At 54.2% G+C, this 21420-nt stretch overlaps 1 protein-coding gene across 2 annotated transcripts in view; it reads right to left on the bottom strand.

Moving 5' to 3' along the window:
* Pde2a (phosphodiesterase 2A) overlaps positions 1-20667 on the bottom strand; it is a 59545-nt gene extending 38878 nt beyond the window's left edge. Inside the window, exons 1-2 of one of the 2 annotated variants that reach the window (XM_076846694.2) lie at positions 20472-20577; positions 9790-9851 (exon numbers count right to left, since the gene is read on the bottom strand). In XM_076846694.2, coding sequence (XP_076702809.1) covers positions 9790-9851; positions 20472-20490 — 81 coding nt within the window. In that variant the 5' untranslated portion in view covers positions 20491-20577. Of the gene's footprint in view, positions 1-9789; positions 9852-20471 lie in introns of both variants that reach the window. The other variant, XM_076846693.2, reaches the window with a different exon arrangement.
* Positions 20668-21420: the final 753 nt, after the last annotated feature.

The following is a 21420-nucleotide window of genomic DNA, read 5'->3' as shown; positions in this document are numbered from 1 at the left end:
TCCAGGGCCCAGGAGGCCCTACAGAAGCCCTGAGAGGGGGTGAACTGGAGCTGAGATGCAGAGACCCTGGGGTGACTGGGTGTCCTGAGACTCACAGCCCAACCCTCGTTGTCCAAATGGGAAACAGAGGCCTAGAGAGGAGTAGGGTCGCCCTCCCCAGGGACTCTGGTTTCAAGGCCTCTGTGGCTGCCATATGAAAGACCAGGCATCTGAACTCTGTTGGCTCCTGAATGGAGCCTGAGGGGTGGCTGTAGGGGTCCAGGGACAGGCACTTGGTGACCCATGCTCTCAGCTGTTGGCATGGCCCTCTTACCTCTTCCCCCTCCCCACCAGGGCCAGATCTTCTACTGGTGTGATTAACCAAATTATGGGGCTTTTTCCTGAGCAAATTGCATAGGCCTAATTGAATGAGGCTGCAGGAACCTGGGCTGGAGGCTAACGAAGGAGAAAAGGGTGCAGGAGTGAGTGGGTGGGGGGATTACTGACATGGAGCGAGGGATAGAACACAGGGCATCTTGTGCAATCCTGTTGACAGTCCAATTTGATGCTCGAGGAAATTGAGGCTCCAAAGATAAAATGCCACAATCAGAGCCCAGGCAGGGTTGTCCCACACCCTAGGTCCTGCCCATCAGCACCTACCACATCCCATCAAGGTTCCCCCTGGCCCCTGGAAACCTTCCTGGGTGTCCAGAGAAGGGAGAGGGCTTCGTGCCAGCTCACACTGTTTCTGTCCATGGTGGACGTTTGTTGTCCAAACTCCCTCTGACATTCAGCAGCTGAGACTGGGACTGATCATCCTCAGATTGCATGTGCTCACGTCACCCACAGCACTAACAGCCCCTCTCATTCACACATAGTGTCTTGCTCTGTTTCATACTATCCACCCCAAGGTGACACACAGGAATGTGATCACTGTCACCTTCACAGAGCACGTCCCACATGCTTGGTGATACACAATCATTCCACAGAGCCCCCACATCAAGTGTCAGAGGGCCACACAGAGTGATTCATCACTATCACCCTAATTCAGAGTGTCCCACATTCTCAGTATCCTACATCAGAATCCCAAGGCCACTGTGTCACCCACAGCATCAGATGCAGGTACCATGTTGGCTCTGCATCACACTATCACATTTCAGCATCATCCAGGACCTCCTAGTCTCAAAAGAAAAAAAAAATCCACCTTTTATGAAATGACATCATTTCATAATGATGCTTTAAAATGTTTCAGCAAAGAAACTTACAATATGAGAAAAAATATTTTCGAACCATTTATCCCTTTATCTATTAAGAAGATAATAGCCAGCAAATATGAAGAACTCCTAACAACTCGATGACAAAAAAGCAAACACTCTCATTTAAAATATGGACAAAGGAGTTGAATAAACATTTCTCCAAAGCAGATATACAAATAGCCAACAAACATGTGAAAGGATGTTCAACATCAATGATCCTGAGGGAAATGAGAATCAAAACTACAGGGAGGGGGGCTAGGGATGTGACTCTGTGGTAGAGCGCTTGCCTAGCATGTGTGAGGCACTGGGTTCAAACACAAGCACCACATAAAAACTAAATAAACAAAATAAAGGTATTATGTCCATCTACAACTAAAAATATTTAAAAAAAAAAAACACAGTGAGGGCTGGGGATGTGGCTCAAGCGGTAGCGCGCTCGCCTGGCATGCGTGCGGCCTGGGTTCGATCCTCAGCACCACATACCAACAAAGATGTTGTGTCCGCTGAAAACTAAAAAATAAATATTAAAATTCTCTCTCTCTCTCTCTCTCTCTCTCTCTCTCTCTCTCTCTCTCTTTAAAAAAAAACAAAACACAGTGAGGGACCATCTCACACCCACTAGGATGGCTACCATCAAGAGACCCAGAAAATAGCAAGAATTGGCAAAGACGTGGAGAAACGGTAACACCTGTCTACTGCTGGTGGGGATGTAAAATGGTGCAGATACCCTGCAAAACAGTATGGCCCTTTCTCAAAAAAAATCCAACATAGAATTATCATATGATTTTAGCAACTCTTCTTACAGGTATATACCCAAAGCAGGGTAAAGAGATCTTTGTTGGCTCATGTTCATAGCAGTCTGATTCACAAAAGAAAAACCATGGAAGCAACCCGAGTATCCATTGATAGACAGATGAATGGATAAACAAAATGTGGTCCATACATACAATGGAATAGTCTTTGGCCATAAAAAGGAGGAGAATCCTGACACATGCTACAAAACAGATGAACTTATGGTAAGTGAACATAGAAGTCAGTCACAGAAAGACAAATGCTCGTAATCCCAATTACATGAGGTACCTGGAGAGGTCAAATTCCTAGAGATAGAGAGTAACTGGTGGTGTCCAGGGCAGGGTCAATATTGTTCAATAGCTGCAGGTTCTGTTTGGGACATGAAAACAGTTCTGGAGACTGGTGGCGGATCAATGTGAGTGCACTAACACCAATGTGCACCCTTAGAAAAGGTTGTTGAAATAGTGCATTTTATGTTACATATATTTTACCATAATTTTCTTTTAACATTTTTAAAAGAAACTTAAGCAAAGAAAAATGGAAAAAAAAAACTGAGGAAGAAATAAATAAATATAACCAAATCTTGACAACTGTTGATTTGGGGTGATAGGAATATGGCAGTTTATTGTATTATTCTCTCCAATATTGTGTGTGTTTAAAATATTCCACAATTAAAAAAATCTTAATCTCCTTGGACCCCACCCCTTTTTCAGATATGCCCACCCCTTCTCTGCATCACTCAGAGACCAGTGTCTCCAAAGGCTTACTGTGCTTACTTCCCACTCATTGTCCCTCCCAGGCCAGTCTGACTTCTGGCCCCGCCTGTCACTGAAGTAGGTCTTACCAGCCTGGCACACCCTCATGGCCCAGGAGGGACAGTGTCCCATCCCCTACCTCAGTTCAGGGCCTAGCAGCATCTATACCCCAACTCCCCCCCACCCCCGCCTTCACCCTCTCTCCCTCCTTGGCCTCCAACTTCACATTCCTGGTCTCCTCCACCTTCCTGGTGGCTCTCTGTCCTCACCACCTCTCTGCACTCTGGGGTATGTGGGAAGGACTCAGTCCTCAGTCCCCACCTCTTCTGTCACAATGCTCTCTCCCTAGATCATCCCAGTCAGATCCACAGATTAACATTACCCACCCCTATGGATTCCTAAATATATGGCCAGCCTGGCCCCTGCTGCCCACTGGACAGCTTCATCTGCATGTTTGACTTAACACGTCCAAAGCAGGCCTCTCCATTTCTGCCTCCTTGCCCCCTGTCCCCACTAACCCCCTGATCATCCCCGTCTTTGCTCCTCTCCATATTCTGTCACTTGGTTTTTCAAATCAAAAACCTGGGAATTGTCCGTCCTCAGTTTGTCGTTCTTGTTCACCTTCTTGGTCATCAGCAAGTCTGGTCATTTCTACCTGACAAAATCTATAAAGCTTGGCCATTTCTGAGGAGACTCTAAAGGACCCGATGGCCTCCCCACTGTTCCCTGACTTGTCCCCCCATACTCATCAGCCAGAGCCGCCGTTCAACACCATCTCTCAGACCACGCTGCTTCTCCGCCTGAACCTATCAGTGTCGTCCCACAACACTGTCACACATGGCATTGCGTGTTGCACTTCACATGGTCACAACCCTCACACATGCAGTGTCAGGCTTGGGGCCATGTGCATCACACACTCATTTTCACTCAGTTGTCACACCATGTTTGCACACCCAGTCCCACTGTATCATATCCTTGGGTGGTGCTCAATCTCACCATTCAGTGTCAGACACTCCAGCCCCACACTGAAGCCACATCTGGTACTGCACATGGCATTTGATTCTCATGATGTTACACCCTTCATGCATCCATCATCACCCCCAGTGACACACACTTGGTGGCACACCCACTGTCTCCCACATTTGCCATCACAGAGTGCCACACATCCAGGTCACATATTCAATGACTAACCTATCTTCACACAGCATCCCAGGTCATGGTCACATACTTGATATCACATGTCACAAGCTCAGTGTCACACACTCAGTAGAATACCCACTGTCCCACAATCAGTGTCTCAGTGTCACCCTCGGCATCAGCCTGGGTCCCTCCGCCCCTGCTGGGCACGGTCACAGAGCTGCTGCCCTGTGTCAAGCCTGTTTCCTGTTGTTGTGCTCAGAGTCCTCAGCTCCTGCTTGTTCCTTCAAGGATTTCCTGTTGTCAGGGCCCATTCAGGCCTGGTCTAGTCTGGGATACACAGTCCAAAGCCCAGGAGAGGGCCAGCAGGAACCCCGGCCGCCTCTGCCTCAGGACCAATCCTGGTGGGACTAAAGGGATTTTCCATCGTCCCCCATTTGACATCCCACCAAGTGCCCAGGCTCATGCTGGCCACAGTGAGATGGGCAGAGGAGGGGGACCTGTGGGCCTTGCCCTAGTCTCAGAATGCCCAGGCCTGCGCTTGCCAAGAGGGAAGCTGAGAGAAGCTGCCTACCCTGCCTGAACAACTTTGAACAAGACCAGCAGGGATGCAGCCTGAAGCTGAAGCCTGAGGAGGGGAAGGTGGAAGGTGGACAAAGGGGTAGAGAGTGAGAGCCGGGAGTCACCCCAGAGGAAGCCCTTGACAGCTGAGGAAGAGGAGGAAAGTCATCCCAGGTGGGAGCAAAGTCTTGGAGAAGGGTACCTGGAGGAGACAGGGCTGGGCAGAGGAACATGAGAGAGTGGGAGGTCGTTTGTGGGGTTTGGAGAAAACAGGTTTCCTTCCCCAGCCAGCAGCAGTCAGAGGCAGCCTCCCCTGCAGGGTCCTCAGGGAATGCCCCTCCCTGGGCTTGCTGGTGGCCCCACAGATAGCCTCCAGGGCTGCCAAGGCTCCCCAGCTGCCAAGGGCCCTCACCTCCTGCCCCAGTCGGCCCGCAGGAAGGACAGGAGGAGGCCAGTGCACACGCTCCCCACACGGCCTGAGATAAATATTTCCCGGGAAACGGAACTTGTTCTCTCTGTGTTTACAGCCAAGGGCCAGGCAGGACAGTGGGGGAGGGGCCCACTAGAGGAACCTCATCTCTGGGCCACAGCTCTGGCCTGGTACTGCCTCAGACCTGCTGTGCACCTCTGAGTGGGTCCTTGCCTCCCTCTGAGGTCTGCTGCAGGCTCTAGAGAAGCCGCTGTCCCTGGGCCTAGCCTTGCCCACAGCCTGGCTCAGATTGTGTTTTCTCTCATGTAAGTCCCGGAGCTTACTGCCTCCCCCTTGAGACTAGGTGGATGGCAAGACCCCGTGACACCGTCTCTCCTTGTCCTCAGTCAGTCAGGGGTGTAGACAGATGGATAGGCAGACAGACAGACAGGCTGGAGTGGCAGCTGAGACTACCCTGCCCCCCAGCCGCACGTCGCTGCACACCCTGGGCCTGTGCAGCCTGACAGGTGGGCCCAGACAGATGGCAGGACCTCAGGGCTCCCAAGGATGCCAGATGCTATGGCCAACTTGTTGGCGGCAGCTCCCTTGAGGCCACAGAGCATCATTTGCTACTGATGTGCGGAATCCAGGAGAGGCAGGCACAGCTGGCAGCCAGGAGCATTCACTCAAGAATTTTAAACTATGGCCTGAAAAGTGCCACCTGCAGTGGCCCTTCCTGACTTACACAGTGCTCCCTGCCTGGGAGCCTATGCCCCACTGACACGCGGAGCCTTCTCCCATGGAGACCACAGCAGCATCCTGCTCACCCACTCATGCACAGGTCGAGAAGCCTTTCTCCACTTCACCCACTGCTACCCCACCACCTAGGCTCACTCATGGGTGGCCTCAGTCTCAATCCTGACCCAAAGGCCAAGCCTTCCTCAGGCTACAACTCAGGCAGAGGTTTTGGGAGCTCCTTTCTTTTTTTTATTAATATTTATTTTTTTAGTTTTAGGTGGACACAATATCTTTATATTTATGTGGTTCTGAGGATCAAACCCAGTGCCTCATGCAAACCAGATGAGAGCTCTACCACTGAGCCACAACCCCAGCCCCGGGAGCTCTTTTCTCAGCACTGTGCCTTCCTCCTGCAGGCACCTCTGGGGCCAAGTCTTTGTTCTAGATTCTTCTCTCTGTTCCCAGTCCAGTGCTGGTCCTTACTGCCCCTAGCTGGTCCTGTCTGAAGCTGACCACATTGACCTCTCTGATTGCCCAGGAAATCTTTTTCTTTTTCTTTTCTTTTTTTTTTTTTTTTTTTTTTTTTTTGTGGTGCTGGGGATTGAACCCAGGGCCTTGTGCATGGAAGGCAAGCACTCTACCAACTGAGCTATATCTCCAGCCCCTGCCCAGGCAATCTTGGGCCTCACTGATCCATGGCTTTGACCCTCTCCCTCCTTCACAGTCCTAAGGCTATCTCCTCCACGAAGTTTCCAAGACTGCCCCAACCCGACAACTGAGCCCTCTTCTTCAAACTATTCCAACCCTACTCACAGCCATTCTCATTCATTCAAGAGGTCTTTATTGAGCACTTACTGTATACTAGGCCTGTGTCAGACCCCATGTGAGATAAAGGAGACTGAGGTGTTTATAATCAAATGGGAAAGAATATATATAACTCCCATAACCATGTGGGGTAACAAGTTACCTGAGGTAACCCCAGGGAAACTTGGGAGCTGTGAGGTTCAGAACACGTGCAAACGGACTCAGCCTGATGTGGAAGGAGCCGTCTGAGAGGACCTCACAGTGGAGGTAACATCTAATCTGGCCCTTGAAAAGCGTGAGTGGAGAACAAGGAAAGGTTGCTCAGGACAGAGGAGTCAGAAGAACTGGCATGTGCTGGGGAGTGAGCATGGCCCTGTGGCCAAAGCACTGGCTGTCTGGGGGCAAGGAGTGGACATGAGGGGCCCAGCAGGTGGAGAGAACAATGCCAAGGGATGTGGTCGTTACTTATCCTAAGAGTAGCAATAGAAAACCAGTGCTGCTCCCTGCATTTGGGACTTTGTCCACTCCCCAACCCCCATCCCAGGGCTCCCAAGACCCGTCTGGGCCTGAGATCCAGCACAGGACATCCATGCAATGCTCCCCTCTCACCAACTTGAACTGTCTCCGCCCAAACCTCCAGAGACAGCAATGATGCAGAGGATTCTCCCTCAGGATCCCACGCTTAGCTGGAAGGGCCCCTCCTCCAAGTCGGCCAGCTGGCCAGGAGCCAGGGAGCCATCCCAAGAGGGCATGCTGAACCCAAACCCACTGGGTGGGGATGGGTGCCAGTATCTCTGCTCCTCTGGCTGCCACCCAGCAAATGCCAGGAGAATGTGCCATGCCCGTTGAACATCCACTAGCCTCAGTCCAGCCCCACAGCATGCCCTGTCTCCCGGGGTTGCAGCCCAGTCCTGGCTCCAAGGATCTTATCCTGATGGGGAGCAAGGGGAGGGCAGCTCTCTCAGAGGACCTGCTGTAGATCACACTGGGCCAGTCACACTCACTTATTACAACTTCTCCCAACAGCTCTGTGTACAAGGCCCAGTAACAGTGATCTGCCCAGTAACAACAGAGGATCTCATCCCTGTTTGCAGGTGAGCAGGCTAATGCTTGGGCTGGCCAAGTGGCTGATCCACCCACTTGGGAAGTGGGGAAACTGGGACTTGAACCCACACTTACCTATCTGATGGTCTGTCCCCTCTATGAGGCCATCTATCTCTCCAGCCTCCGTGTGACAGGAGAGTCCTCAGCATGCTCCCCCTATCCTTTCTTTTCCCTCCAGCTGTTCCATAATCTGAGCAACACTCTCAGGTCCCCACTCTCTCCAGGCCTGTCCTTTCTATGCTGGAGAATCCACAAGGGCATCCTGTCTCTTTTCCAGCAGGGCTGAGCATGAGCCTGGGCACTCAGGGTGGGGGTGCTGACAGACCCAGAAACAAAGCAGGCCCAGCCAGGAGGCCAGGCAGCACTGACCATCTGTGGGACGGCTGTGGAGTTGGGGGCAGGACAAAGCCAAGAGCTGATGTGCTCTTGGCCTAGGATTCAGAGGCAGGAGGCAACAGGAACAAAGGAGAATCACAGAGAGAATACAGGGATGGGAGCAAATGGGCTGATCCAGGGAGGCCTCTTGGAGACCATGAGGTTGGTGAAGTAGGGAAGAGCAGGCCATAGCAGCAGCAGAAGGTCCCTGAACAGAGGCACAGGCAAGGAGCCTGGAGCAGGGCTCCTTCCCACGGGACCCAGCCCTCATCGCCCAGGAGGGTCTCAGCTTCTCCAAATCCCCCTCCCCTAGTGGCTTCCTGGGTAGATGACAAATCCAGCCTTCCCTGGCAGTTGGCCGAGGCTGCTGAGACTCTGCCGGCTCCCAGGAACACCATCTGTCCCAGCTCTGAGGGGAGCTCCTGCCCTTGGGGAATGCCATAGCAATAAATAAATTAATAATGACTCTCCAGGCCCTCCCCTGTCTCCCTTCACCAGCTCCCAGCTGCAGGGCTCAGGCCCACAGGGAGGGACATTCTTAGCCCTGACCCCATGCAACAACAGGGAACCCCTGCTGAACCCCTCCAGCTCCAGACACTGTGCTGCATCTCCCTCCCATCTTACCTGAGGGTAGGGAGCGGGTGGGCATCTCCCCTCTCTTAGCAATTCCCTGACTCATTCAGGACATCTCCTGGGTCTCAGTTTCCCCAAACTAAAAGAGAAATAATAGCAGTCCCTACCTCCTAGGGGTGTGATGAGATTAGACAAGAGTATCTAATGCACCCAGATCAGAGGAGGCTGACACATAGGCCACAGCTTCCTTCTCTGAGCTGGCCCCGGGGCATGTGAGCTGACTCTGGACTCATTCTCTCTTGCCTGGGCACTCAGGCGCGCGCGCGCGCACACACACACATTTTTATTCTTCATTGAACATGAAAGTTTTCTTTAAGGTACCCTAAAGTCATGGTCAGGGGCTGGGGCAGCCGCTTCTCCTATCAGTGGAAATACACTGACCAAGCCCTGTAGCAGGCACCCACGGAGACAGTGGGGACTCAAGAATGAAAAAGGCACAGTGCCCAGGTTCAAGAAGCTCACAGTGCAGAGAATATAAGCACACACACACACACATGGAGTCACGTAATGGAGAAAACAGGGTGCTAGTGGCACACACAGTGGGCAACAGACAGCAGAATGCCCCAGTGTCCGACTGCCAGGCAGGAGAGCTCAGAGGAGGGAGCGTGAGCCAGCTGGGTCTGGAGGTGATGGAGGGGCAGGGAGGATGTCCCAGAGGAGGGAGGCTAGAGCAGAGCCCAGATGGATTTAGTAGGCCAAGGAGGGGAAGGGACAAGCAGCAGTGGTTTGGGAGGGGGAGGCAGGAGTCCTTTAGGGGGACTGTGGCCAAACTGGGGCTTCTGAGGGGTCCTGGTGGGAGCACTGAGAATCTGTGAGCAGGAGAATGACAAGTAAGGTTTTTGTATTAGAAGGATCCTCTGGTACCCACATAAAGATGGAGTAATTGAAAGCAGGCCACCTGTGAGTCCAGGGGAGCTGATGGGACAGGACCCAGCAGCAGGAGGAATGGAGAAGAGAGGAGCTCAGGACATGCTCAGGGCAGAGAAGCCACAGGGAGGGAGGGATGTGAAATGACTCCCAGGTTAGTTGAGGGAAGGAGGATTCCTCAGAGACGGGGAACCCTAGGCTGAGTATATAGAAAGTGGGGGAGACAGTCTGGGTGTGAGGTGGAGGGGCTGGGGCTGGGACTGGGATGTGGCTCCAGCCTCCCAGTCCTCCCAGGGGCAGGGGCAGTTCTCAGACTGCCCTCTAGCCTGCGCCCCCACCCCCCCAAGCCCACCCATTCCTCCCTCCACTGAGCTCTCACCTCCAGTCGGTCGTCTCTACTCCCTGGGGGCTCTGGCTCCTGTGCAAGGGGGTCCTGGCTGGCTGCAGAGACAAGAAGGCCAGGGGCTGAGGCCTGCCAGGCCGTTTCCCCTTCTCCCCAGCCTGCCCTCCCAGCAAGCCCACAGGTAGCCTCCTCCGCTCTCTCTGGCTCTCCTGTACTCTCTTCTTCTTGACTCTGAAAATAGAGCCATGATTTTTCTTTCTGCCTAGCACATCCTTATCCCTCCTGAGACCCCTCCACATTTCTCCAGGGAACTCCCCAGCCCTCTCTGAGCCTTAGCTTCTCTATGTATGAAGCAGGATCTATGTCCTCCTTGCACGGTCTCTGAGGTTCCACAGTGGGTTGGATATTTGGTTCACAGGCAATCAAGGGGCTTTCATCCCAGAGGTGCTGCAAACCCCAAATGAATGCAATTTCAAGTGGCATCCGCCACCCCTAGTGCCTGGCACGGAGTCCTCTGGGCTCCTATTAAGAGCCCCATCCCCTGCCCACCCACATCACTTCCATAGCTCCTCGAAGGCTGGCAGTGGAGATGCTGCCACAGGCCTTGGCAGACACACAGGGGCCCACTTTCTCTTTCTCTGAAGCCCACCACCCAAGCAGCTTCCAGAAACTCTTAAGTTTCTCTGACAGTCACTGCCCAGGGGCTGTGTGCAGGCTCCTGCCCCTCCCTGCCCCCACCAGCAAGCGTGCCCAGCATCGGACAGGCGGCGGGATATTCTGAGCCTGGCTTCATTCCCGTCAGCTGCTGGCCGCCATGCCAGCCTGGCGCGGGTGCAGGGGCTGATTTGATTTGGCAGCTTGGGAAGCGTGTGGTGGGGACAGGGAGGGGGGGGAGGGGGATGAGACACCCATCCCCGTTAGGAAATAAACAGCCTCAGGCACTCAGTGAGCTGGGGGGAGGGCACAGTCTGGCCTGGGGAAGGGGTTTCTGAGTTCCCTGCCTCATGTCCCCCTCTTCTTGACCAGACCCTGAACACCTGTCCATGGCTGCTGGAATCTATGGCTCTCCTTGAGTGGCTGTAGGGGTGGAAGTAGCTGCACCTGGTGTGTGGGTGCATGTGCATTGGCTGTGGCAGGGTATCTGGCTGTCTCACATATCCCTGAGTCCTAGGGGGACAGCTAAGCAGGGTCACTGGGTGGCTATGGGGGAGCTAATGGTCGAGGAGTGGCCATCTTCCAGGGTGACTGTGGCCATGTGGCTGGACCTCTGCAGGGGACTGACTGCAGCCCAGGGCATGACAAGGTCTCTCATGTGCCTGACGACCACAGGGCCTGGTAGTCATTGGCTCTGGCCCATTCCTTCCCTCTGTGCGATGACCCCACTAACCCAGCTGTGTTCAGTGGAGGAAATGACGAGGGCCCAGATAACCAGCTGACCCCAAGGGCATCCCTTTTGTCCACAAAGCGTGAGCCTTTTCTTCCCAATGGTCTACCCACTGCGCTGCCCTGGACAGCCCTCCCCTCCCCGGAGAGGAGGCAGGGCAGGTTGCAGTTGATCCACGGCCTCCCCGCAGGCTTCCTGCTGCTCCCAGCACAGGCAGTGCCCAGGGCCAGCTGCAGGCCCTGCCTGCCATCCTCACCTGACTTCTTGTGGAGAAAGTGGAGAGCAGGAGAGGCATCAGCCTGGCATTCGTGCCCCACCCAGCCTCAGTGTGGCCACTCTCCTACTTCCCTCCAGGGCAGCCAGAGAAGCCCAGCTCACGCCCTGCCTCCAGATGCCCCAGGACTCTACAGCAGGTGCTCTGGGGACCTGGGCTCCAAAGTGTCCAGTTAGGGAACTGCTGTGAGAGTATCAGGGCTTCTGATTTCCAAACCTCTGCGCTGTGGGCTCAGATCAGAACCCCAGTGCAAAGGGACCCCCAACCCCAGACACCAGGCAGGGAGATCGGAGGAGGGTGGAGCCTCCTTTGGGAAAGACTCAATGTCTCATCTGTCACCGCCTCCCCATTGTCCCACCATCCTCTAGGGACTTCAGGGCTCTCCCCACCCAGTCACAGGAAGCTGAGCCCCTCCTGGAGACACTGAAGGAGGGGCCCCAGGACTGAAGGGGAGGATCAGCCCTGCCCTCAAGAGAAGGAAGCAAGGCTCTTAGAGCTCAGCTGTCACAAAGGAGATAGTGGGATGGAGACGGTCTGTGGGAGTCCTGGGGGGCTTCCTAGAGAAGGCATGTGGGGCCTCACAGGAAGAAGAGGATGCTGGGTTCCAGGGTGTGGCCTCCTAACTGCAATTGGGTTTTCATCTGGGATTTGTATATACTTTTCCATGTGTCTGTGTGTCTGTGTGCATGGGTGCCATCCTAGTCATGGAGGCCTGTGCTCTGATCCCAGTCCCAAGGCCAGGAGCTGCCCAAGGTAGAGGTCAGCCAGGCAGCAGGAACTGTAGAGAAGGAGGAGTCTGGGTAAAAAGGAGAAAGGAAGAGCAACTTGGGGCTGTGGGGGAGGGCTGGGGAGAGAAGCCCACTGCACTTTGGGAGGTATCTGCATGCTCAGCACCCCCACTGGTCCTGGCACTGTCAGTCTTCAAAACCTGGACACCTGATACTATGGGCAGGGTGCATGTGTGACCCAGAAGTGGAAGGAGCACAGAATTGAGTTCTGCCACAGCCTACTGTGACTTGGGACAGGACCTTCCCCTCTCTGAACTAGTGTCCTTATCTGAAGAAAAGCTGGGACTTGGTGATCTCCTCAGGCCCTTCCAAGTCCAACTATCTTTCAAGAAAGACTTAAACTCCCAGAAAGCCAGAGATGGAGACTTACAGGGATTTGGAGGGAGCCCAGGGCAGGCGGAGATGAAAGGGAGGATGGGACAGCAGGAGAAAGAGGGAAGCAGAGTGGGGAGAGGAGAGCCCCGGGAGGCATGCTGTGGGTATGGCAGCTGGAAACCCTATCCTGACACCAAGTCAGGAGATGAGAGACAATGGAGCCTTGTAGATGACAGGGAGCAGCTGTCCCCACCCCACCTGCTTTCTAGCCAGTGGTAGGAGAAACATGAAGGGGTGACAAGAAAGAGACTCCACCCTGCAAACCTGGGTCTCCTCCACTCCTGCTCCTCAGTTGTCCCCGGGGGAAAGGAAGAGGCTGGGAGTAACAAGGAGAACCCTACAAATCAGGAAGCCCCCCTCCACCTTTTTTTGGGCTGCACAGTGTGCCCTGGGGCTAGCTTGGAATCTTCTAGACTAGGGAAGCCTTCAGATGTGTGCCACTGTGCTAGGCTTCTAGAAGGCCGAAATTCTACCCTCCCCAGTTCCCACCTGGGTCCTGAGGAACAGGAAGTGGCAGTTAGATACTGGACAACTGGGCTAGCCCTGAGCCCGGCTAAGCTGAGCAGTGGGCCTATGACACAAGTAGGGACCCACCAGCTCTTCCAGACCCTCTGATTCTCAGGGCGAGAGCAGAGTCTTCCCTCTTCCGCCTATATGCAGGCAACTGGCAGCTGCCCTATCTAAGCCCTTGGTGCTGGGGCCCTGACACGCAGGGGTTCGTGTGTCTCCACGCCTGTGTCCAGGAAGTGCTCATGTCCTGTTTTCCCCTCAGGCCCAGCTGCTGTAGAAGCGGGGTGAGCCAGCCTCTCCTTCCTCTACTGTCCACATTTCTGCCCAGAGACTTTGGGGGCTGGGAGGAAAGGTGCTCCTTTCTGCCACAGACTGAAATGGTTGGGGAATGGAGGCAGGGGGATGACAGGAATGACTCCAACCCTGTAAGCTTAGGGCATGGCAGATCTCCTGCACGCACATGCACCAGTTCTGTTGTGATGGGAGAGAGCTTTTATAACCAGGTTGAAAGGGTCTCCAGTATCCTCTAATGCCAGCATGCCACCCTCCCCTCCCTCACTGGGGTGGGCCTAGGGGCACCACCATCCCAAGATATCCGTCTCCATTGCTTCTTATTATGTATTTAATAACTGAACATTGACATTAACAAGGCAGGTGGCTGCAGCTCTTCCCAGCAGCCCCATTTAGAATCATTGAATCATCAAATCATCAAATCCTAGAATCCTGGATGCACAGAATGTCCGCATCTTTAGCTCCCAGAGTTTCAGCATCTTAAAGTCACAAAATGTTGGAATCACACAACCACACACCCACCCATCCCTGGCTGGGAGCTGAGAGTCACTGCAGGCTAGCATCCTCCCAGAGACAGCCCCAAACCCACAAGCCCAGATTCTCAAATCACACACCATATCTAGAGCCAGAGCTCAGGCAGCCCTTGGAGCTACTAACCCCCAACTTCCTCCTTTTACATTTGAGAAAATGTAGCATAAAAAGTGTTCTTGTGCAAGATCACCAGAGAGCGAGAAGCCAAGCAGTGCCCAACTCTGAAATTGCAAGATGGGCCTTCAGTGTGCTGGGCTGGGGAGGTGATCCAGAAATTTGCAACTTGCAAATTTTGAAATTCCAGCATTTGTGTGAGTGATGCTGCTTCTCACTCCCTCACTTCCCCTTTCAGCCTCGCTCACTTCCCCTTGCTCTTGCTTCAGACTCCCCACCTGATTCATCCTGCCCCCACCCCAGGGCACCCATATAGAGACAACCATGGATGGGGGAGCACAGGACCAATTCTCTCAGGGTAAGGAATAAGAAAAGCAAAATGCCTGTCCCTTGAAGCCACTAGCAGGAGGGAGAGGGCAGGGTCCTCAGAGGAGAGGCCCTGAAGGCTCCTCTGTCTAGAGCTGAACACCAAGGCCCTGGCAGGGGTGCCACAGCAGAGGCAGCAACTTCAAGGGAGCCAGATCCAAAGTCCAGGGAAGCAGCTGAGGCTCACGATTTACATTAGGAGGGATCATGTGTTTGGCATTTTCATAAATTTACATTTCTACTCATTTTTGGAATATCCTTATACATTTTTGGATTTGAATTGTATTATTACATTTCACAGATTGTTTTAATTTTTGAGTTCTGAACACTCTTTACCTAGGGCAGATCCAAGTTCCCCAGGAGCACAGGTAAAGGCACAGAAGCTCTGAGCAGGGTCCAGAGCCAACTTAGCCTCAAAGCTTATGACCTCCTGGGAGGCCTTCAGGACAACTTTAAGCCCTTAGAGGGACAGGCCTTGGCTTCCCTCCCACACCTCTCAGAGGCTGCCCAGAGCCCACGCAGATCTGAGGCACAGGCACTCTGTTCCCTGACCTTCCACCTCTGCAACAGCTCCCACCTGTCTCTTAGCATTCAGTCCCCTCCCTTCCCCTCCACCCCTCAGCTCCTTCCCTGACCAGGCCTCACCACCCCTTGCCTAGGCCACACCAGCCTCACCTCAGCCTCTAACCCATGGTCCAGGGAGCTCCTCACACACAGGCCTGATGGGCAGCTCCCTTCTTTCAACCCCTCCCCCAATGTCATTTCCCTCTGGGGGAAAACATCTTGTATCTTTAGCATGGGTTATAAGTCCTGCACAATTTGGTCCATGCCAGCCTCACTAGCCCTTGCCTCTTGATGCTTCACACATTCCCCTCCCCACCCTGCCCCGCCTTAGCAGTCCAAGACCCAGCTCCACCCCAGAACCCTAGAACCAAGGAACACATGTTTTCCTCAGTTTATCTGCCACCAGCAAGCCATCACAGTAACAATCTCCTTTTCTCTTTGTCTAGAAATTTCTCCTGACTCGTCCCTTAGCTCCCAGTTTAGATTTGTCTCCTCTCTCAGAAGCACCCCAACTTACTCTTCCCTTCCTGCTCTGGGCTGAATTAGAGGCCTAGGCTCTGTCCCACTATGGCCCCTGAGTTTATCTCCATCATTGTCCTCACCACAAGTGCTACCAGCATCAGCCTTCATCCCTGCTCCCACCCCAGCTCATCCATGGCACCCAGTCTGAGCTACCTGCCTGGGCTCATGACTCAGGCTTGGGGGAAGGTATAGAGGACTTTAAGGCCCGTGTCTTGCTCATATTTACCCACTGTCCCGGTTGGACGCCTACTAGATGCTCACTAATGTCCACCTATAAAGGTCTGGTGGTACACTATGTGCAGCTTGGACCAGCAGGACAGGGGTGCTTAAATGAGGTGAGATTCCTGAGCTGGGCTGGAGTCTTCCTAGAGGAGGCGCTGGGGACATTTTCCATGGGTCAGTCCTAAGGTAGCGACTGGGGATAGGGCAGCCTTAGAGCCACCAAAGTAAGCTGAGTGAGAACAGAGTCTGCAATGAGGGCAATGCAGTGCCCCGAGGGCCTATACTAGCAGCACCTGGAGGACTGGCCACTTGTTAGGGAAGGTTTCCTGGAGGAGGTGCTGCTTCTGATTCCTTTGGGGCAGGAAAGCAGATAATGAGTCAGGTTGGAGAAAGTGGTGAGTGACAGGGATGTGGAAAAGAAAGTTCTGTCTTTTCTTGTCCTTAACCCCTGGGAGATCAAGGTCAGGGAGGTGGCAGATTGATGGGCAGGAGGAGCAAAGGAGGGCCGAGGAGGAATGGAGATAGTATCAGGGCCGACACCAGGGTCAGAGCGGGTATGGATGTCGGGCTGGCAGGGAGCAGCTCCCCAGCTGTGGCTGGGAAGCGTTTCCTGTCTCTTTGCCAGGGGGGTCATTAATAATAATTTACCCGCCACAGGCAGCACTGAGGCCAGCCAGAGAGCAGCATGGTGCTGGGGCCAGAGCCCAGCCAGGCAGCCAGAAGAGTTGGATAATGGTAGCAGCCCTGCCACCTCTCTGTGAGCCCTGGTCCAGTCACCTGACCTCTCTTGGTCTCTGGGAATGCTGGTAAAAAGAGGGTCTTATGAGGATGCTGCCTTAAGTCTGTGCCTCAGTTTCCCTAAGTGGCAGCTGGACAATTGCCAATTATACAGAGGACTATGGACATCTGATAACAGAAAGGAGCTCCTGGACCTTACCAAGCCCAGCTCAGAACACAGGGGTCAAAGATAGGAGATCCAGACCCAGCCTCTGAAAAGCTCTTATTCTGGCAGGAGTCAGACTGCAATGGGGTGCAAACTTAGGGCCCCAATAGAATTGGGTACAGTTTAGGCTAGAAACAACAGAAGGGAGGAGCCAGCTGCCCAAGGCCTGAAGGGGTGGCAGTGTGGCTGCAAACAGAAGCTGGGAGCTCCATGAGGCCAACTTGGTCAACACTATGACTCCAGCACTGAGAACTGTGCCTGCCCGGCCTAGAGCATGGCTGCATAAATGCTTTTAGGCATCTGTCAAAGGAGACATCTGTGAGGGACTTGGAAGTTGGAAAGAAATGCCTGAAAGATAATGGTGATGGTGATGATGATGATGATGATGATGAGAACAACAACCATGATGACAATGATTCCGGTCAAAGACAATGCAATGGGACAAGGTAACTTGAAAGCTTGAGAAGGCTGGAGGCCCAGGATTAGCCACTCAGAGCCATGCAGCACTTCTGGGCTTCAAGATTCCTCCTTTTGCCGGTTGGATCAGAATCTTCTTCAGCCCCAGGCTGCATTTCCCTGCCCACCCAACACCCCTTCAAGGCCCAGCACAAGCCCATTCCCTTCAGACAAACTTCTTGAAGGGAATGCTAAATCCCTGGCCCCCAGCACTTCTCCTGACTGACTGCGATTGTCTTTGTGCCTCCAACCTTAAGGAGTCCTAGACCTTGATGCCTTCAAATACCTGTTGGGAGGCCACCCAGAAGGTTTTCCATGGCCTCGCTGGAGGGTCTAACCTGGATCCTCTACTGACCAGGATCTCCCCCGTCAGACTCAGGGTCCCCAAAGGTGTGATCAGGACTCAAGTCTTCCTTTTCAGACAAGGGTATCTATGAGGACAGGAACTACTTCTCTTCCATTAGACCTTAGGCCGGGGCGGGGGGGGGGGGGCTATAAAAGTAGAGAGAGAGAGTGAAGTCTTCCTGTTTGTATTCCAGTCCAGTGACCCTCCTTGGGGGTCACAGCCACACAGAGAAGGGAAGAGGGTAGGGAGCATAGAGAAGGAGTGCTGGGAGATATAAGCCAGAAAGGGTATTGGGCCACACAACACTAAGTGTGGTTTGCAGACTTGCGGGACTCCAAGCCCAGCCCAGTCTGCTTGGACACCAAGAGGCGCTACCAGAGACACCCTGGCCTCACCATCTGTACTGGCCCCTCCCTTCTCTGTAGCACGGGGTGAGGTAGTAGTAAACACAGTGACCTTGCTGACACGTGCATCCTCTTCCCGCCCCCCTCCAAGCCCTGGCCCCAACATAAGTCAGGCTAAGAGGAAAAGAACAAAGGTTCCCGGACTGCGACATTGCCTGCCGCCTGCCTGTCCAGCGCCTGCTCAGCAGGAAACCCAAGACAAAGGCTTTGGTCAAAGTGAGGAGGATAAAGGGCAAAGGGTAAGGGCAGCCTGGGGGAGGCACGAGGCATGGGAGGGCATCTCTAGGGACCTTATGGGAGGGAGGGAGGGAGAGACAGGATGGCAGCCAAGCACCCCCCTGTAAAGACACGTCACTCCACAAACATTTATGAGGCACCTACTGTATTCTATACACACACCCCAAATATAACATGCCTTGTTCCTCATACTACACACTTTCCTTACCCCCTGCAGCATATTCTACAGCCCTACACACACACACACACACACACACACCCTAGTCACTGGACACATCTCACATCTCACTACACACAAACAGCTCACAGGGAGAAAAGATCACAGATTCCACACCTCACGCTGAAAAGTCACACAGCTCACACACCCACACCGCATGCCACACTCACACTCCATCTCCCACCAGGCACCTCACACACCTCACACTCACCTCCCAACCATAGACACATCATCCAATTAAATTCAACACACACACCACCCAGACATGAGGCACATGCAGACACACCCTGCATAGATAATGTGAACACTTAAAGTCACACATTTGTGGGCACACAAAGCCCCTCAGCACAGACAATCCTGCCTGCCCACTGCCTCCTCCTACCACCCTCCTACCCGTTTCTTGGTCCACCAACCTCTTGGCTCTAGCTGCAGCCTTGCCTGTCCAGGGATGCACAAACAGCCACCACTGACACACAAACACCAACACACAGGTCCTTATGTGTTCCCCAAGCAAACCCAGATTGTACCTCAGTGACTCTAAACCATCAGGTAGACACTGACACACGTGGACACACACAACCCACCCCTACCACTTCTCTGACAAAACATTCAGGAAAACCCATCAGGTCCCCACCAAGGGACAGGCAATAGCCAATAACATACACACAATAGCCAGTAACATACACAACCACACATGCAATCCCTATGCGAGCTGCCCCACAACTCCACCCCACAATGACAGACACATAACAGACACACACCCAGCTCCCACTCCACACCCACAACACTGCCTCTCTAGCCATACACAGCTTACAACGCCAAAGACCCACAATCCCACACTCACCATAATCCCACTCATGATGACATGATCATACAGAGTACAACACACGAGTACACACCAGGCACACTAACACATGCAACCCAGCTCATGCCACACACAAACACATACACCCCAGACTCGCCAAGATGACTGTCTCCCCCATCCCAAAATCCCAGCTGCCTCTGTCAAGACCAGCACAGCAGGGATGAGGGGGTTATAAGTTACCAATGCCAGTGCTGCCATGTGATCTCCACCCTCTTTAGATCCCTGGGCACCACCCGAGGGCAGCACACTCCATGTTTAGGTTCTTCTACCAGAGCTCACGTAGTGCCATTCCTGAGAACATGGGGAGGGGTGCAGGTTCTGGGGACAGCAGCCCTGTCCTCTGAACCTGTCCTCTCTTTATCCCAAAGCAGAGGCACACATAAGGGGGAAGAATAACGAGAGAGAGAGAGAGAGAGAGAGAGAGAGAGAGAGAGAGAGAGAAGAGAGTTCCTAGAATAAAGAGAGACCTGGAAAAACTGGAGAGATGAATAGACCCAAAAAGGTGGACACACAGGAGAGAAGCAGAGAGGCAGAGAGAGAGTGAGCCCAAGAGTTAGAGGGAAACCCAAGGAGAAACCAAGAGAATAAAGTAGGACCACCACACCCAGAGAGAAACAAGAGAAGGGGGATACCAGCAGGAAAAGTCTAAGGGGTTTTCTATACAAGCGAGAGGGAAGGAATGTGGAGGAAGAGTTCCACATGGGAGAAAAGCCCAGAGGGAAGGTGGTTTGGACCCTGAGGTGGAGTTTGGGCTGAGGACTAAAGTCTAGACGTTTGAGTGGGAATCTGGGGATACAGTTGAGGCTGTGGAGTGGAGGTTCAGGTCTTGGGGTGAGGCACCAACTTTGAGATCTGGCCACAAGGCAGATAGGGGTTCAGGTGGTCTGTGTGTGCCAGCAGTCTGGTATACCCAGTGGAGGCTTCTGGGTTTGGGAAGGGGTCCTCCACTACTCCGGGGGTAGGTGTTGCAGGCTTGAGTAGAGCGGTGTGAATTGGGGTCCCACTGTGGATTAGGAGTTTGGCACTTGGGGTGGAGTACTGAATCCAAATAGGATTCGGAGTCTAGGGTGGCATTTAGACTGAAAGGTGGGGGTTCAAGGGCTCCTTCTGGATATGGGCTGCTGTCCTAGCACAGAAGTGGGGATCAGAACTAGGGGAGGGGTCCTCTCCCCAGGAGGGTTCAGGGGACTCAGAGGAGAGGGGACCGTGGAACTGGCGACTACACACTCGGTAGAGGACCCGGCCCTGGGCCAGGCGCTCCCCGGACACCCGGTTCTTGCTGTTCCCAGAATGGGGGGGGCCCCCCTACCTGCAGGTTGTCGGCGCATAGCTGCGGCGGCGGCGGCGGCTCGTCCGGCTTGAGGAAGACCTGCTGGCCCCGCCTGAGGAATTGGACAACAGCGATGAGGATGTGGTGCAGCACCAGGACCATGCTCGCAGCAGCCCGCCCGCCCGCCGGCCCGGCCGCTGCGCTCGGTCAGCGCGTCCGCGACAGCTTCGCCCGGTCCGCGGGAGTGTCCGCCCCGGCCCCGCCCCGGCCCGCCCCCGGCCCGCCCCCAGACCGCCCCAGCCCCGCCCTCCTCCCGGCAACAGGGGACGGCACCTCTCAGCTAACGGGATCTTCGGACCCCCCAAGACCCCTGCCGCCTCTTCCCTCCCTCATCTCGCCCTCCCTAGACTCTTCCAGCCTATCGGCTATTAGGATCCCCTCCTGGAAGCCGGCGCTCAGCCTTCGCTCCCCTCCCTTGCCCCATCACCACTCCTTTCCCTATCTCTCAGGGGTCGCTTCTCAGAGCTTGGTGCCCGGCCACATCCCCTCCCCTACACTTGGAGTCCTGGGCGGGGCCAGAGCCCCGTGGCCAGGAGAAACGCGGTCCGGGGTGGGAGCGGAGAAGGGAGAAGAAGGAGGGGATCGCGGACACTATACAGAGTCCTGTTCTTGCTCCTCTCCCTCCGACCCAGAAGGAAGAGGGAAGTCAGGGAGAATTTTAGAGGTCGCTCCAAGACGGACAAGCCCTGAAGCAGTAGCAAATCTGCGAGGGAGACACGTGCGCACAGACACACAGGCGCACCCCTCCTAAGTGTGGGTGGGGGCATCTAGCCCCCAGGAGTGACAGGCGGGTCTGCATCGGCGTCCGGGAGCCTGGAGAGGGTGCAAGCCTCAGGGCCACGCAGTCCGCAGTTCCGCGGTGAGACCCGCGCGCCGGGAGCGTATTCCTCTGCAGAGCGGCCTCTGTGCTCAAGGCGCCTGCGGCAGC

This window comes from Callospermophilus lateralis, chromosome 2, assembly GCF_048772815.1.
Source record: "Callospermophilus lateralis isolate mCalLat2 chromosome 2, mCalLat2.hap1, whole genome shotgun sequence".
In the NCBI taxonomy this organism is placed as follows: Eukaryota; Metazoa; Chordata; class Mammalia; order Rodentia; family Sciuridae; genus Callospermophilus; species Callospermophilus lateralis.
This window is presented reverse-complemented; position numbering and strand designations above follow the sequence as displayed.